Genomic DNA, 18,289 nt, shown 5'->3' on the forward strand with positions numbered 1-18,289 from the left:
ATTCAGATAATCCACTAAGGCAACCGTGGCAATCTCAACGCCATATCCTGCCCTAAAACTGGTTTGAAATGGATCTAGATAATCTGTTTCATTTAAGACTACTTGGATTTGAAGGGCAACTGCCATTTCGATCACTTTGTTCAAAAGTGGAAGATGTAAGACTGGCCTATAGTTATTCTTGTCCAGGTGGTCTAGGGAAGGCTTTTTCAGAAGTGGCCTTACTACAGCTTCTTTTAAACAAGATGGAAACTGGCCTTCCCTAAGGGATACATTAATAATATATCTCAGAAGCATCATTTTTATATCTCTACTTTGGACTACCAGCCATGAAGGGCAAGGATCGAGAGGGCAAGCTGTCTTCTTCACACTACCATGGAGCTTGTCCATGTCCTTGGTTCTCACAGACTCAAACTGATCCAGCATAAGCTTATTTACAGAGTTGCTGGACACCTCACATATCACTTCTGCTGTAATGCTGGCGTCCAAGTCGGCTCTCATTTGAGAGATTTTATCTGCAAAGTGATTGTTTAATACGTCACAGCAGAATTTTGTAGGATCGAATAATGGATTCTGGGAGGCAAGTATTTGAGTTAAATCCCTCACCACCCTGAACAGCTTCTGGGTGAGTAGAAGGATTCCTTCGCTGCAAGTATTGCCACTCTATAGGAATCAAGAAAATTCCTGTGGCATGTCTTGTCAAATGGGAGTCAAGCTTTTTGCCAGTGGAGCTCTAGTCATTGTCCAGCCCACTTCATATTTCTAAATTCTTCCGTATACCATGGTTTACGATTAGAAGCAGGCTGGAAAGGATGCTTGGGAGCGATTGTGTCAATAGTCTTGGTAAGATCACAAATCCAAGTCTTAACCAAAGCCTCGACAGAATCACCTGTGTTAACCAACCATTAAACCCTTTAGGGCTTTCTGGAACCTTATAGGTTCCGTCAGCCTTTGTGGGTGGACTATTCTAATAGATCCTCCACCCCCGATGGAGTGACTGTACTTAACATGAGAACCCAGGTGAGTCACGCAAAAGCCTTTCAGGAAGAGCAGGTCTATAGTGCAGCCCCGTGGAGGATGTCAAAATGAACTGGGGTTTGTATTCATTAGTGCTGGGAGAATTCACTTGAGCAAGGCAGCTAAAAAAACATGCACTCAGACATTATTGCTAAAAAGTGGCAATTGAGTGGAACTGCTGGCTCATGCACTGATTCGTCCAGGGATGATGGGGCCTCAGCTCTGCTCCATGTGAAGGACTGATTGTAGTATGTTTGAATCAGATTATTGTGGTACAGTGAACAGTATTATTACACTTTAATCTGGGATATCCAGGTATAGGTCCCTCTTTAGCCATGTACACTCTCTGTAGCCTTGGCCACATCTCTCTTGCCTGTTAAACAGAAATACTAATAAATGATCAAGCATGGGGGTGACGAGGGCAGTAAAGTGCTTGGCACTATTATTATTATTATTATTATTATTATTATTTCTGCATGTAATAAGAGCCAGTATGGTATAGTGATCGGAGTGCTGGATTAGGATTCAAGAAGTGAATCCTCCAAGAAGTTCAAACCTTCTCCCTGTTTTTCTCCTCACAACAGCCCTATGAGGTAGGTTAGATTGAGCAGTAGTCATTGATCCAAGATCATACAATGTTCTTCATGCATGTATGGCAACTTGAACCCAGTGCCTAGGTTCCAGCTAGAACAGACCCATTGAATTAATGGGATTCATATCAGTGTTCCTTCATCATGATTTATTGACTCAAGCTGGAACTAACAATTGGATTTAGGCCTAGATCTTTCTGGACTTGATCCAACACTCTTACTAACTATACCATGCCACCCCTCAGAGGAAACTGGATGGAGGTGAGCCAAGGAAGAAAGAGCCTTTGGAGAAATGCAGTAGGTAGCAGAGCAAAAATTTGAATCCTGGTCTCCAGAGTCATAATACAACATTCAAACCACTACACCTCACTAGCTCTCAAGACTCAGGGAGGAGAGAACCAGGGTTCAAATCACTGCTCAGCCATGGAAACCCACTGGGTGACCTTGGGCAAGTCACACTCTCACAGCCTAAGAGGAAGGCAATGGCATGCTACCTCTGAATAAATCTTGCCTAATATACTCTATAAAAGGGAAGCCGTAAGTCAGTGTCAACATGAAAGAACATAGCCACAAAAACAATTATATTTTATCCTCTTCTCATGGGGGTCAATTTCACTTGCTCACAATGAGCTCTTTTAGGCCTGGGACCTTTTTTCAAAACTTCTGAGCACACGTTGGGAAAAGTAGCTCATTGACCTTTTTGAATAAAAGGTGTTTTTCAAGTTAAAATACACAGGGGAGGGTTCATTCCACGGTAGTGCCTGGTGGTAGATGCTGCCCAGGTTTTAGAGACTGAACTCTTTCCCAACCCCTCCTAAAGATGTTTGGGACTGAGCATGAAGTCTTCTGCTTAAGAAAGATGTGCTATTTATTTCTCTCTCTTAAATAATTCTTAGACTTTAACTAATTTGGCTGAATTGCAAGGAACATCATGGTGATACTACGTGCTGCCTGCATCCCCCCTTTTTTTAATGTTTGGGTTGACCATCATAAATTACTTGCATGTATGTAAATAGATGTGTAAGATCCAACCACATGGGACTCTGTGTGGATTGCCCCACTCCCAAGAAATTAAACCAGAAGTGTTGCAATCCCACTTAGGGTTTTGTAAAAACAACAACACTGTTTTGAGATGAAGCAAGGCCAAGTGTATGTGTGTGTGTATCCACATGTGTGGATATGTGCCTTGTTTTAAAAATGTACTTCTGCTCCTTGAGGACTCGGGGGGGCAGTTTTCCTTTTTTACCCTCCTCCTTAATTGGGATCAAGGGTTCCAGGGAGGTTGCAGGAGCCACACAAATGGACAGAGGCTGCATATTGCCCACCATGGTATAAACGAAGCCCTTAATGGCCAGACTTTACTAAGCAAAGACTGCTGGTATGGTAACTTCTGTGCAGTCCAAGGCTTAAATTGGTATCTGTTTCTCATTTGAAACTTAAATATGTGTCCTTTGGAGGAAATCTTGAGGAACTGGGCAGTACTCGCTCTACTGTATCCCACTTTGGTTAGTGCATTTGACTGCAAGCAGTTGGCATCCTAAATTATGGTTCTGTTTCTTTGGTTCCATGGCAGATGTGACATTTAAGCTGGAAGATGGAAACATAAATGCCCATAAGCCACTCCTGATCTGTAGCTGTGAATGGATGTCTGCAATGTTTGGAGGATCATTTGTGGAAAGCTCAAACAGTGAGGTATTTATCCTCTTTAATATGTAACCTCAGTAATGTACCATGTGCTTTCAGGTTGCTGAACTATAGCGGTTTAAAAAATGTTTTGTTTTTACAGGTGTTTGGCATCTTTAGCTCAGGAAATATTATCACATTTTTAGGTTCTAAATTATTATTCTGGCTAACCTTATCTTGCTTTAATCAGATTGCTCTGGTGATACCTTTTCACCTTTTCCCTTCCTGTAGGTTGATGCTAATGTTGAATTTTAAAGTTAGTGCTGGTATCCTCATAGTCTTGTAGATTAAATTGAAAGACCTGGACCAGCTCTTCAAGCCACTGTTCTATAGGTTCAAAACTACAGTAGGTAAGGAAGCTGTGGCACTTCTGATTCCCAAGAAACATCAGTCTCAACAAGCCTGGAGGATTATAAAGCAACCAGCCATGGGTTCCTTGTCCCTAATCTGAAGTCCCACCAGTAATCTTAATCTGACTTTCTGAAGAGTCTTGACATATTCCCTGGCTCCCTAGTTTTTAACCAAAAGGGTGATGTCAGCATATATTGGGCTACAGGATTTGCCAGCAGACCTTGGCCCTTTACTCTGTTGCTGAGATGGCCCTCCAAAACATGTAATTGCTAAACCATGATGCGATAGCCCTCAAATGGAGCCATTTTTTTTCGTTCTTCTTATATCACATTTTAACCTGGATCTACTACCTGACTACAAAATATACAAACCTTGTTTTGATTAGGAAAAGGGCATGCACGTTGTCTCTCTTGAATCATGTCTTTTCCGCTCCTTTCAAGATACAATACATATCATTTTATTTATGTCCCACTTTTCTGCCATCATGGAATTCAAGGTGGTGTGCATGGAGTTCCCAGGCAGTCTCCCTCAATGAAGTGACCAACCCATACCTCTTAAGTATCAACAAGGTGGCTGCATCACATGCCCTTGAAATCATGCCCAAGGGTTTGAGCTTTCCTTACTCCAAACAGAACGTAATGTTGGGAGCCCTGGTGGCGCAGGGGTTAAATGCCTGTACTCCAGCCACTCACTCAAAACCATAAGGTTGCAAATTCAATACCAGTAAAAGGGCTCAAGCTCGATTCAGGCTTGCATCCTTCCGAGGTCACTAAAATGAGTACCCAGATTGTTGGGGGCAATTAGTTTACACTTTGTAAACCGCTTAGACACTGCTAGTTCAGTATGAAGCAGTATATAAATGAAGCTGTTTGTTTTGATTGATTGATTGATTGATTGATTGATTGATTGTGTTATAGAAAGAAGGGGCCATTTCCCATCCTACTGCACATCCTGGTGACCCCTAAGCAGAAAGCAGCCTTCCTCAGGCTGATATTCTGAAGATGTGTGAGATTGTAGTGGGTGATGGGCAAATGTTGTAGTCATTCAGAGAATATCAGATTTCAGGATGGCTGATCTTGACCATACTTCCCCCTGCCATATTAATGTTCCAGTGGCCACCTCTTAATTGGAATCAAAACCAAGCTTCATTCATTTCACTTGATTTGAATGAAATTATTTTCATTCATTTGAATGAAAACCAAGCTACTGCAAAGCCATTCCTATGTACAAATACTCTCCAATTTTATGCATACCGAACCATGATTGTTCAGAATATCCATTAAAAATAAATGCATCCTTGAATGTGAAAGTTTCTGAAAGACCAGCAAAACCTTATAAATAAACAATTTCTTTTTATTTCATTTCATTGCTAAAAAATACCCAAGTGGGGTACTGTAAAGCTGGTAACAGAAAAAGAATATTCACTTTATGTGAACTAATGCCTGTATTTTAAAGGAAGAGTGGGAACTCAGTCCAACCTTGATTAATTTTTTTATGAATCTAAATACTTGGAATAATTTTCTAATCATTCATCATAATTTAGCCATAGCACCCTTGCTGTTGGCTTACTATTGAAAGATGCACCCACATCAAAGGGAAATTATTTGCCTCTGCATTGCTGTGTCTGAGCTTCTCTTTTTCTCTCTCTGTATTTAATATTCTGGAAGACTGCATTCAACTTATTTTTTCCTTGTTACTTTTAAAACAGCAGTAAGCATAATTCCCTCCCCAGAGGCACTCTCAGCAGGTGGTTCATTAAAAATACATACCTTGATTTTTAGTAAGCAGTGTTCTACAACAGGAACATATATTCATTTTCAGCAATCTGCTTCCTAATTATAAACCCTAATTGCTTGTGTTCTTCATAGCAACCTTAAATATTAATCGCAAAGCCTTGGATTTGCATAGTACATGTAATGCCATATTTGAGATCTTTAAGTTCAAAAATTATAGTGTGGGTATGGAAATAAAACGGAGAAGTATATGGTTCTAAGTCATGTATAGCATATAAACACTGAGAAAATTTGACATGAGTATAATGAGCTCCTTCTAATTTATTAATTGTTTTGAAATTCTGCAGAAAGAATTTTCTTCTTCTTCTTCTTCTTCTTCTTCTTCTTTGCAGCAAAAAGTTATGCATTTGCACTTAATCCTGTGATAGTCAGTAACAACAACAAAAACTGTCTCCAGGTTTCAAATCGTCTCTGCTGCTGTTGCTGCTGTTATTGTTGTGTGTAATTTTTGACTTGTAGGCCCCTATCATGAGGTTTTCTTAGTAGAATTTGTTCAGAGCAGGTTTGCCCTTGCCTTCCTTTGAGGCTGAGAACATGTGAGTTGTCCAAGGTCACCCAACAGGTTTCTATGGCTGAGCAGGGATTCAAATCCTGGTCTCCCAATGTCCTAGTAGTCCAACACACAAACCGCTACACCATGCTGGCTCTTTCAAACCTGTACTGCTCTAGATTAAAGCAGTTCGGGAAATGATGAGTCTTTGCCCCCTTCTAGTGGCAGGCACACACCACTCTTTCTTCTTTTGAACAATTGACTCAAAATATCTGTTTTCCAAAGAGGCTCCAGCTAATTTTTGCATTTAATGGGGCTCAGCAAAATTAGTTAAATGTCCCTTGAGAAAATGATTGCAGTACTTCTAGTAATTACCTTTGTTACCCTACCCTCATGGAAGAAATACTTTATCTCAAAAGGTTTAGGAGCATTAATTCTTCATTTTAAAAAATTGTTTTGGATGTCCACTGGCCAAATATATACCAGGATTACTTCCTATATATGCTTCACGTTCCCCGTGAAGGACTCAGTTCGCAGTCTGGGGGTGCTTCTGGACTCGTTGCTCCATCTTACATCTCAGGTCGATGCGACAGTCAGGAGCACTTGTTATCAGCTTAGGCTGATACGCCAGCTGCGACCCTACCTGGGCCGGGGGGACCTCGAAACGGTGGTACATGCTCTGGTAACCTCTCGTTTGGATTTCTTAATGCACTCTACATGGGGCAACCCTTGTTCCATACTCGGAAGCATCAATTGGTTCAAAACATGGCAGCGAGACTGGTCACTGGCTTCTCCAGGACCAGTCACATAACACCTATTCTGAAAGATCTCCATTGGCTGCCTATTCGCTTCCGGGCACAATACAAGGTGTTGGTTATTACCTATAAAGCCCTATATGGCTTGGGCCCAGGGTACTTGGAGGACCGCCTCTCCCCATACATTCCGCCCCGCACACTCAGATCTGTTGGGAAGCAATTGTTACGAGTCCCAGAGGTAAGTTATTCTACCACCACTCAGAGGGCCTTCTCTACCTCGGCCCCCAATCTCTGGAACTCGCTTCCGGACGAGTTCCGCTCGGCCACCTCCCTGGACCAGTTTAAAAAGGGGCTTAAAACTTTTCTGTTCCAGCGGGCCTACCCCTAACATTCCAATGTAACCCCCTTCTCTCTCCTCATTGTTTTTGTAAATCTGTGCTAGTTGGATAATTCTTACCTGTATTTAATAGTTCTTATATTTTGTAATTCTTGTATTTTTAATTTTATTGTTTACTGATTGTATTGTGCTTCTCGCTGTTGTAACCCGCCTTGATCCCAGGAAAGGCGGGCTAAAAATAAAGTTTTTATTATTTATTATTATTATATTCGATTGCTAGTTCTGCCCTCTGAAAAGAAACCCACATGCTTCTTTTCAGCAGCACTGCATCCAGGATTCACCGTGGCCCAGAGTTTTTCTTTAGGGCCTTGAAGACAAAGTAGTATTTTGTAATTACCTTTGTTAGCCTAACCTCATGGAAGAAATACTTTGGCTCAAAACACCTAGAAAGAGAGTGTGAACTCCTTCATTGCATGCCTACAGCTAGCTCCTGATTTGAAGGACCCTTCCTGTATATGAGTGTCTCATTAAGCTTCATGAGGAGCTTAGCATATTGTGTGACAAAGCCACAGGCTTAAAAACAACTATAGACATATTTTTTTTGTATCAGTTACTTTGTCTCCCCCCCGCCCCGTGCTATGTTCTAATCCAGTGTCCCATTTATTTGTGGGGAGAACAAAATGACAATTGCCAAAGTTAATCTACTGGAATGGTGTTGTATATAGTCAGCTATTGTATGGTGGTCCCCACTGGAGCATTAGCAGAGGCCCAAAGATGCCATAAGCTGACTAGCCTGTGCCTCTCCGGGATAAAAGTCAACATGTCAACTCACTTCCTTGTAACCAGAATAATCCTGCCCCTCCCCATTCCAGTGATTCCCAAATTTTGCAATGTCCAGAAGCCCCAACCAGCTTGGCCAACAGTCGGGAACTCTGAAAGCTGAAGTCCAAAACATATGGCGGGCTAAAATTTGGGAACCTTTGCCCTATACCATTTTTGATTGGCTGGGGCACATTTTTTCCACAAATTCCCTCAAATGTCCTATGTTTTTGCAGTGCCTTGTCCTCCTTTGCAGTTAAGAAATCTGGTCACACTGTATCTGTACTCTGCAACGTGGAGATTATCTAGGAGACATCACCATGGTGTCTGGTGACCTCGAAACTGTAGTGCATGCACTGATAACCTCCCGTCTTGTAATGCACTCTACATGGAGCTACCCTCGTGCTTGATCCAGAAACTGCAATTAGTACAGAATGTGGCAGCCACATTTCCGGGCCCAGTACAAGGTGCTGGTTATCACCTTTGAAGCCCTAAATGGCTTGGGTTCAACCTATCTTAGGGACCACCTCCTTCCGTACAATCCACCCCACACACTCAGGTCCTCTGGGAGGAATTTGCTGCAACCTATAAAAACTAGATTGGCAGCAACCTCCCAAACGACCTTTTCAGTAACCGTTCCCAGATTATGGAACGTTCTGCTGGATGAGATCTGTCGTATAACCACCTTAAACAGCTTCAAAAAACTGTTAAGACGGATCTCTTCCGGCAGGCCTTTTCCAAATAGATACCTGGCCACCAAAAAGAACACCTAACTGTTGGACTTGATCTCCAGTTGTACTCACTGCTATTTTGTCGTGTATTCTTTTAAGTTATGTTTTATATTGTAAATTGTTTAATTGTATTTTAAGGGGTGTGTGATTGGGGAATATGGATTGTATATTTTAATGTTGTAAGCCACTCCAATTGCAATGCGCAGAGGGACGGGATAAAAATAGATTTTATTATTATTACATGCAGAGTTCATGGTGTCTCCAAAGCTTGGAAAATGCAACCACCATCTTCCTCCTGCCTTACTTGGAGGTTACCTTCACTCTTTCATATTGGGGAATATTGGGAGGATCCTCCTATACAGATCCTCACATTGGGGTTAACTTGCAGGTGCCTGCTAACCATATGGCAAATCACTGTCCTCAGATCTGAACCAGAGAATATAACTGGCCTTATTAAAATGGCCACAGCATCAGGTTTTATTAAATTGAGTGTATTCTGTATCTCACATTAGGGAGCAATATGAATGAATGTGATTCTTATATGGGGTTGACAGGAGGCATTAATCAAAGCTACTTAGATTCTCCTCTGTGTTTGGACATAGTGTGATCTTCACATCTTTCCTAACATAGTGCTTTTCTGAAAAGTCTTCATAATTCTGTCACTGACAGAGAAAGAAAATTGCTTCTTGTCCCTCACCATTTCTTTCTCTAATTACTGTGAGTGAAAAGGTAAAAGGTGTTGGGTGGGCTGGGAAGAACTGAATGATGGTCTTCTACAAAAATTGTTTGCATTAGTAAAAGGCTAAAGTGCCAAAAAAGTGCTAGAAGTTAAACTGTGCCGTAGGAATTACACATGCAACTGTATTGCTCAGAGTCTTAATGAGTTTTGCTATTCCTCTTGGATTGCCATTAACATTTTATGCACTTCCCAAAGATACAAGAATAATACTTCTCCATACTGTTTTGGAAATTATTCTGGCTGCTCAGGAGTGCTTATTTCTCAATATACAAGAGGAACACTTAATGTAATAGGAAAGATGTAAATGGTATCTTATTAGTCATATTTAAAGGGTATTTACGTCTCTGAAAATGCATAATAAATGTCCCTAAGCAGTGCACAACTTTTTATAGATAACAATTAGTTTTGTAGCACCAAGCACTGGTAGAATCACTCCTCTCAAATGTGACCATCTCCCTTCTCCTCATGTGGAAAGCTATGGTCCTTCATATAGCCTACATGCTGACAGGTCATGTCCAGCTCCTTCAGTTGTTCCCAGAAAAAGATCTGTAGCTACTGAAACTGTCACAAAAGGACGTTGTCTGTTCCCTGTAGTTGGTACTGTTCAGTAGTTTAGCCACAGCATTATGGACTAACCAAAGTTTCCAAACAATTTTCAAAAGCTTTACTTGGCTTTTACCCTGATGTCTGCTTGCTACTACTTGAAGACCTTTTTATTTCAATAAATTTATGGTATGATTGTTATTTAATCCCCTTAGTTTTTTTATTTTTGAGAGTTTGTTGGGTTAAAGGACTGCTTTACCCTAAAAACCTACCTCTTAAGCCAGGCAGTGTCCCAAACAGAGGGTGCGCAATTGCCAGTAATTCAAATGTGCTTCTGCATCAAGACATGGCAGGGCTATTTCAATTGTCCTGATTGTTTAGAGGCATCAGAACGCTCTGTCTTTAGAAAAGTTCTCCAGGGTTATCTCTACAAAATCACAACTCTCAGTCAAAGGCTTTCTTCCAGTGTTGTGGTGAGTGTACCTCCAAATTTCATTCAGAAAAAACAAAACACCTGATGTTCTGGAAGCACTGGTATATTTTTAGTTATTATGTAGGGTGGGATTGACACTCTTTCTCCATTGTGACTGTTGTGCCCAGTTGCAGTGTCCATAGCTGAAGTCTACGAAAGTTCATACTGCCAATTTCTTTCTTTCAGTTAGTCTCAAATCTGCCACAAGATTTCTCTACGTACATAGCTATAATTGTTCCTCAATTGGGGGAAATGTCATTGACAGTGCCTAGAGAATTTTGCAGCAGCAAAGACCGAGTTATTGAAAGCAATTGTCCTAGGAAAGGTAATACTGTGAGGTGCTGAAAAACAATCAGCATCCCAGAAAGCATCTCTGAATTATTTTTAGCTACACAGTGTTTATATTAAGGTCAAGAATGTGCTAATGCAGAGGCAAAGTCCAAAAATGACAGTGTGAAGTGACTTTGACATTGTATATATTCATTGTTCCTATATATTTCTCCATCTTAGAAAATATCATGGTTTTTTTCTTTTCGTTTTCTGTTGGCCTCTGTCATATGAGAGGTATACACACCTGTTTCTGTGGGTCTGCAGAGATGTACATAAGTAAGGTCTTTGATTTGGATGGAAATCAAGTCAAATTTATTTGTGTTTCTCTCATTATTCCCTAATTTACTCAGTGGCTTACTATGAAGAGCCCTCTCCTTAGGGTTTCAGTCTCTGCCAATTCAGTCCTTGATGGGACATTAAAAAAGACCCCCTGAGAAAGAGAAAATATGCCTCTGATACACACAGAGACAATAAAGCCATTTTCTCTTCAGTTATCTCTTACAGGAGAACATTCCTATTTGATATAATACAGTAAAGGATAATGATCTGAAGAAAATAAAATTTACTCTGTGCAGTCAAGACAGATATCTACTAAGTGGTTAGTTTTGTTGTAACAACAAAGGCGCTGAAGTCCCAGCTGAGTGCAACCAGCTCTGCTAAGTCTTCCTTCATGGGCTTGGATTTCCCACATGGGAAAAGAGATGCGGGAACCGAGTAAATTCAACCAGTGCTCAAGGTAGTTCTTGAAGTGCCAATTGAGTATGCCCAGCTTTGTTCCATCCTCACCTTTCCTGCACAGGTGAATGAAGCACATTCATCTACTGCTTTTGGTTTTGTCCAAGTCCCAGGACCCACACAGCTCCGAATGCAGTGACTGAGCAGACCTGACTTTGCTCCTCTCTTGTTTTCCTCATCCCCCTGTGTGGGAAGCAAAGGAGGAGAAAAGCAGCTGAGCTACATCTGAATCACTTTTGTGTCCTTCTAAGGGGGAGGGCCTTTAGAAGCTCCAGGGAACTCACAGGCCATATTGGGGAACTCAGTGGACAAGATTAAAGTCCCCAAGCCAGGACTTCCCCATTTCTGCTTTGGGTCAAGATTTACATGTGTAGATTTACAAGAATTTAAATTGAATCTCAAGTGAAGTGTGTGCAAAGGAAAAGAATTTACAGGAATCTGAACAATTTCTGTGGAACTATTTTAGTGCAGCCCTTTGTGTGGGAACACCTAGCTTTTATTGAAAGCTCTTCCTGGCATGGATGAACCTTCAGCCCCAATATGTCTGCCATCTAGGCAGTCCTATAACTCACTTGTGGTCAGTCTCTCTTGTTAAGTGTGCCACAAAACAAGTCCAGCTTATGCAATAGAATAAGTCTGGTTTGTACTGCATGATTTCTGCCACTCCTTGGTGTCATTTGAGCCTCTAAAGACTACTAAGCCATAACGTTACCAGAAAGCAGTAGCTTTTCCCATTTCATTCCCATTCTCTCAGCCTCCATTTTTGCTTTGGCAAGCTAAGACAAATTATATTCACAGAACTAGACATCTACATCTCTTGATACAAGAAAGAGAGCATCTTGTCCTCTTTGCCTTGGGGCAAAGTACTGTATGTGCAGAGCCCCTAACTTCCTTGTATCATCATACAATCAAGATAACACCAAAACAGTCCCATGCAGAGTCACCCATCTTTGAGTTCCAAAAAGCATATTCACCTTTCCAATTTGTTCTCCTTGAAACTTTGCATTCAGGTGTTAGCCTGTTAGTTGTTTTTCTAAGATCATAAATGGTGTTGGCTCTCTGAACTCTTCGTTCAGCAGAGTCAAATGCTGCTACCAACACAGCACACAGTTTTCCTTCCCTGAGAGTCCTGCCCTCTCTCTTTCCTGGATTTTTCTCACTTCCAGAGAGGGATGCAGTAGGCAGTTGCTCTTCCTGATCTAACCTGGGTCTCAGAATCTGCATATACTTCTCCATGGACCAGACTCCTGAAGCCTTCCAGTGACCATCAAAATGCCAGTTTTTATTCCCACTCACACATTTTTGCAGGAAAAGAGATAAACAACCAGACTTAGTTTTCTAAGAATTTCAGCTTCTATTTAAAACATTAAAAATCAATGTTTTAGCTTTTAAAGTTTCAAAAATAAACTTAAATGTATGTCTGAAATGTGGAGTTGAAGGAAGAAACTTCTAGAACATGGCCACATAGCCCAAAACCCCCACAAAAAACTATGTCTGAAATGTCTGCTGAAACTTGAGAAGCCTGGATGAATAGTTTTTTCCAGCATCACTACTATAGTTCTTTGCTTTTCTTTCTCATGACACTGGACTAAATTATGCTGAACAGTTGTTTTTTTAAATAGAAAAGCAGAGTAAATAACACAAAACAACAGTTGTACCAATTTATGTATGACCACAAGACCTAGTGTAACATAATGGTTTGAGAGTTGGACTACAACTGTGGAGACCAGGGTTCAATTCCCAGCTTGGACCTGAAACCCACTGGGTGATCTTGGGCAAGTCAAATGCTCTCAGCTTCAGGGGAAGGGAATGGTAAATCTCCTCTGAACAAATCTTGCCAAGAAAACCCACGACAGGGTCACTTTAGAGTCGCCACAAGTCAAAATGACTTTAAGGCACACACCACCACCACAGTGAATGCAGGTTACAGAATGGGAGTGATTAGTGCAGTGTACATTCAGCATAGCATATAGATTGAATGATTTCACTGGTTGGGAGTTGAATGGCTTTCTTTGCAATAATAGCTTCTTCTGTTTTCACGCTAGTTTTTTCCTAGTTTTCTAGAAATATGTGGCAAAAACAGCAACAGCCATATGGCCCACATGTCCTTAGCTGGAACAATTCGCACTTCTGAATGTCTTAAAAATACGTTCTCCTCTACCCATTTCCAGGTTGTTCTTCCCAGCATAAACAAGGCTTCCATGCAAGCTGTTCTGGATTATCTGTACACCAAGCAACTATCATCCAGTCAGGAGTTGGACACACTTGAATTAATTGCACTGGCGAACAGATTTTGCCTCCCACACTTAGTTGCTCTGGCAGGTAAGGTTTCACAGCAGTCCACATGTGTTGCTAGCAACTTTTTTCTAGTGATGTTGAAATTATTAGCAGTTGTTTTTCATGGTCTTTGTGCAAAAAACAGACATGCAGTTTTGTTTTCCAAAAGCAAATTAAAGCGCACATTTTCAGTGTTCTCTGTGTTTAAGCAATTTAGCCCACTGGAAAGCTTGTACATGATTGAGAAAGCCAATAATAGTCTCCAGTTCATAGTGCCTGTTAGACAACCTGATTATTTTTCTTTGAACATTTTATGTTCCATTGTAAATTCTTGTTTTGAGACTCTAATAACTGATTTTAACTAATTTCAAATTAATCCGGTTCAAATATGTCCTGCATAAAAGAACAGTTCAAGTTTACTTTTATTACTCTAGTCTGATTTGGTTAATTATTGCATTATGATGATAGTTAATTCCAAGAATTGCCAATGTTGCTTCATTGTTTGAAAGATAATTAGTTGGAAGCAAGATTACTCTGTGGCTTTAAAAATAAATCCTTATGAGCCCCAAATTACAGTGTTTTCTCTCTCCATTTCCTGGGGCAGTTTTGTGATAGATAAACAACAGAGTTTATACAGAGACAGATGTGGACTATAGTTATTTTACAAAGTATATTGGTTTGTGTTCTTCTTCAACCATGACAGAACAACATGCAGTACAGGAACTTACCAAAACAGCAATGAGTGGTGTTAGCATAGATGGAGAAGCACTGTACTACTTGGAAATAGCCCAGGTTAGTGCGACTGGAACTTTTATCTGTTATTTGTGGCAATATCTTGAGGGAGGGAAACAGAGGGTCTTTGGATCATGATTATGTGCTTGGAAAATTATTATTTCTAAGGATAAAAGGATATTTCAATTTTTTAAAAAAATGTTTCTGTGATGTTAATTGTAGTTTCAAAGGATTTGTGAGAGACGCCTTCAGTATTTATTGTATTTACCTTCCAACTGTTTCTTTAAAAACCCAATGTGAAACTACATGTGAAACTACACAGTTCATCAGCAAACACACTTTCCCTAATCTCTTGTTTGCTGCAGAACTGCAGACATGAAATATCTGGAGAGAAGAATCAGCAGGAAGCATGAATATGCACACTCCTGAATTTTCCTCCAGTGGTCTCAATCTTTGGTCTTAACCACTGAGGGATTGTCAAATAATTCAGCCTTCTAGGTCTGCCTTCCCAAGCTGGCATTTTTCAAATGTGGACAAAAACTCCCATTATCCCAGCCAGCATGGTCATGATATGAGTTGTAGCCCACCATCTCTGTAGGTGCTGTGTTGCAAAAGCCTGTCTTAGGTGTATCTGTAGGATTCAATTTCCCCTTTCTGCTCCTCCGTTCTGTGCTGTAGTATCTCTCTAGCTCCTGTGCTAGCAAGACAAAGTGAATACAGAAACCTCTGTTTGTCTCATGGCATGTGGTGTGGCCCCCTATGTCACATCCAGAATGATTCTCACAGAGCTTCTACTGGTCTGCTGCACAGCTATTTTGTTTTGCATTGATGGGCAACATCCAGTCACCATCTCCATTAATTTTGTAATCAGAATCAAATCTGCAACCCTGTTTTAGAACAGTGTATCAAAAGCACAACACCTTGGTCTTCCTCTGTACCTCAGCACATTTTACTGCTGTTAATTTTAGGTTCCCTAGCCATTATGCTTCCATTGTGCTGAACATCCTGTGTCTGTAGTGGTACTAAACTTTCACGAATAGCTGACATGGCTCAGTTCCAGAGTATTTTCTCTTGCCTTAACATCAAAATCATTATGTAAACTCACTGTTAACTACACAGAATATCAATTCACTTGTTTTCTTTTCCAGTTTCACAATGCTAACCAGCTGGCAGCTTGGTGCTTGCACTATATCTGCACCAACTATAACAGTGTTTGTTCCAAGTTCCGAAAGGAAATCAAAACTAAATCTCCTGGTAAGGCTGCTTGGTGAGATTTTTTCAGTCCATTTTGCAATTATTCTTTATTCTTTAGGCCTGTGCTTTAAACAAAGAAACAAACAAAAAAAACCCCAAATAATCAGCTCCAAAAATCCAGATTGTATAAGGATTTGAACATTTCCAAAATTTGGAAGGAATCGATAGCAATGGGAAAGGAGTCACCTCTGCCCCATTTCCCACCCTTCCCAGGCCTCAACAAGCTAGACTTCCAGTTTCCAACAAAAGTCTGATTTCTTTCTAAGGGGTTTGGAGATATAGAACAATGTATGGGAGGCATCATATTTTACCCCTAAATCATGTACCCCCAAAGCTTCCAAACTGATTTTTCTTTTTTTAAAAAAATGTGCAGTGATTCATATGTCATACAAATGTTTCCATGAGATACAGAATTCCCGCCTCCTGGTATGAAGAATTGAGTCTTAAGTGAGACAACTGTCTTGTTACCCAGACATAAGACATGTCTCTTAAATCCCCCAGTGCTGTAGGAAGCAAAGCATCAACAGCTTCTTTAGATCATTCTCCAATTTTGTAATCTCAGCCCCCTCCCTACTTTACCATAGGTGAGAAGAGGTATGGTCACCAGGGCCAGGAAAGTGCAGGTCAGAGGAGACACAGTTGCTCCATCACCCTGTGCACCAAGAGATTTAAATGTATACATTTCATGTTGGAGGGGTCAATCTACTCATCTCTTGGTTCTCATTTTCTTACCACTGGAGAATTCTATTCCCATTCTTTATTGGACTGCGAATCCTTTATCAGGGCGGGTTATAAACCGCCATAAAGTACGCGCTCCGCTTGTACTAGGGTTAGGAAGGGCCGTATTAGGGTTAGGAAGGTTCTTACCTTCCTGATGGCCCTTCCTCCCAGTACATGCGGAGCGCGGACTTTATGGCGGTGCCCATCCACATGGGCACCGCCATTTTGATGTCTTGGATGCTGTGCGTCCAGACGTGTCGCGGTGGAAGTGATGCTGTGAGGGCGTGCTCCGCCCCTCGCGGCACCACTTCCGCGTTCCGAAAAGGAGCGCCATTTCAGCACTCCTTTTTCGCTGCGCGGGGAAGCCTCGCGGTCTGGACGCTGGGGCTTCCCTACGCAGCGAATGGCGGCGGCGGGAAAACGGCCCCTTGAGGGCCGTTTGTAACCCGCCAAAGTCTCTTTGAAAAATTAGGCATATCTTTTTACACACATACCAAAATATGGATACTGTGCCACCACAAATGCATAGTTCTTGTCTGATTTCAGATGCTGAGCAGGGTCAAGCCTAGATTGTAATTGGATGGAAACCACCAGGGATCTCAGGGTAGGCCTGGGAACTGACCAGGAAAAAGTAACTTGTTTGAGGTGCATAAATAAGGTCTGATAGTGGATTGAACTCACTAGTTTATTTAGTGGTACAGCGCTGTCTGGGCTCTGGTTTTAATTAAGCTAACTTTATATAGAATTCTTACAAAAACATGCAGTGGCAGCAATTGAGCAACAAATGGCTCTTGCAGCTATAGAGACTCACCAAAAAGAACCAACCACCATTTCCAAATTAGGCTTTGTCGCACTTGTTTTTTTGTAACTTAGGCCTGGTACACACCGCCAGGAAGTGGTGTTCTGATGGCAATAGTAGGGCTCAGGACCGCACACCAACCGCACAGTTCCGAGCCCTACTACGTGCTGATGGCGACATCTCATCCACATGGGTGCTGCCATCTTTACGTAAGGGACACGCAGCGTCTGCACATTGCTGTGCATCCATTATGTCACGAGTGCACCAGTGGAGCACATGCGATTTAACTCGGGTGCCGCAAGAAGAACCCGGAAGTACCAGGTTCTTCTGTTCGGAGGCTGCAGAATCCCTCTGGAGTTATTGCACCTTACTCTGGTTTATTTGTTAGCAGGACATGTGCCAGTGTTTGAGAACACAGCTCAGAAAGTCTGATACTTGGTTAACTTAACTTAAAATCACTTATAGCTTGTGACACTTTTAATGTCAAAGCAGACTTTCCCTTCAGCATAGCTGTAATTTACTAAGGCCTGGTGGCCACTTTCTGACCTTTCCTCTTTAGAAGGAATTCTGCCTGAAATGTGGGAGATCAGTCAGAGTTGACAGGACTAGGCTAGATGGACCAGTGGTCTCACTCAGGATCAGGCAACTTCCTATGTTTCTAAGAATATAATCCTTAATGATGCTGCAGTATATCAAACCATCATTAATATTTACCCACAGTTTCTATAAAATGTATCTTCTGACCAATGGCACTGCTTGCAGAACTCCCATGTCTCCTAAGGCCAGAATTCAGGTAGGGACACCCATGCATGTACAAGTCCCTTACCATGCAGATATGATTTTCAGGGGTTGTGTGAGCTTTTATTTCTGTCCTTTCCATAAAGGACTCAAAGCCCTTCTCCTGCATTATTTTAAAGTCCCCAAACTACCACATACAGGCATTCTGTGCTTCATCGTGAACAAATAGGAACAGAGAAGCATCTACCAATCCCCTCTCCCAAGGTGGACACACAATGATTACAGCCCACAGCGGGTATGTTACATGGAAGCAAGGTGAACAATTGTTTTATCTTGTCCCTCGCTGTTGGTTGGTTCTGTAAAAAAATTGCTTGATGTTGCATCTGT

General features: G+C 41.3%; 1 protein-coding gene across 5 annotated transcripts in view; it reads left to right on the forward strand.

Moving 5' to 3' along the window:
• LOC149318841 (rho-related BTB domain-containing protein 1-like) overlaps positions 1 to 18,289 on the forward strand; it is a 75,228-nt gene that overhangs the window by 52,157 nt on the left and 4,782 nt on the right. For 3 of the 5 annotated variants that reach the window (XM_089510541.1, XM_089510542.1, XM_089510545.1), the window contains 4 exons: positions 3,178 to 3,296; positions 13,554 to 13,704; positions 14,363 to 14,451; positions 15,540 to 15,645. In XM_089510541.1, coding sequence (XP_089366667.1) covers positions 3,178 to 3,296; positions 13,554 to 13,704; positions 14,363 to 14,451; positions 15,540 to 15,645 — 465 coding nt within the window. Of the gene's footprint in view, positions 1 to 3,177; positions 3,297 to 13,553; positions 13,705 to 14,362; positions 14,452 to 15,539; positions 15,659 to 18,289 lie in introns of all 5 variants that reach the window. The other 2 variants (XM_089510543.1, XM_089510544.1) reach the window with 2 other exon arrangements.

Source organism: Sceloporus occidentalis, unplaced genomic scaffold (genome assembly GCF_023333645.1).
Source record: "Sceloporus occidentalis isolate IW3139 unplaced genomic scaffold, rSceOcc1.0.p SCAF_2, whole genome shotgun sequence".
NCBI lineage: Eukaryota > Metazoa > Chordata > Lepidosauria > Squamata > Phrynosomatidae > Sceloporus > Sceloporus occidentalis.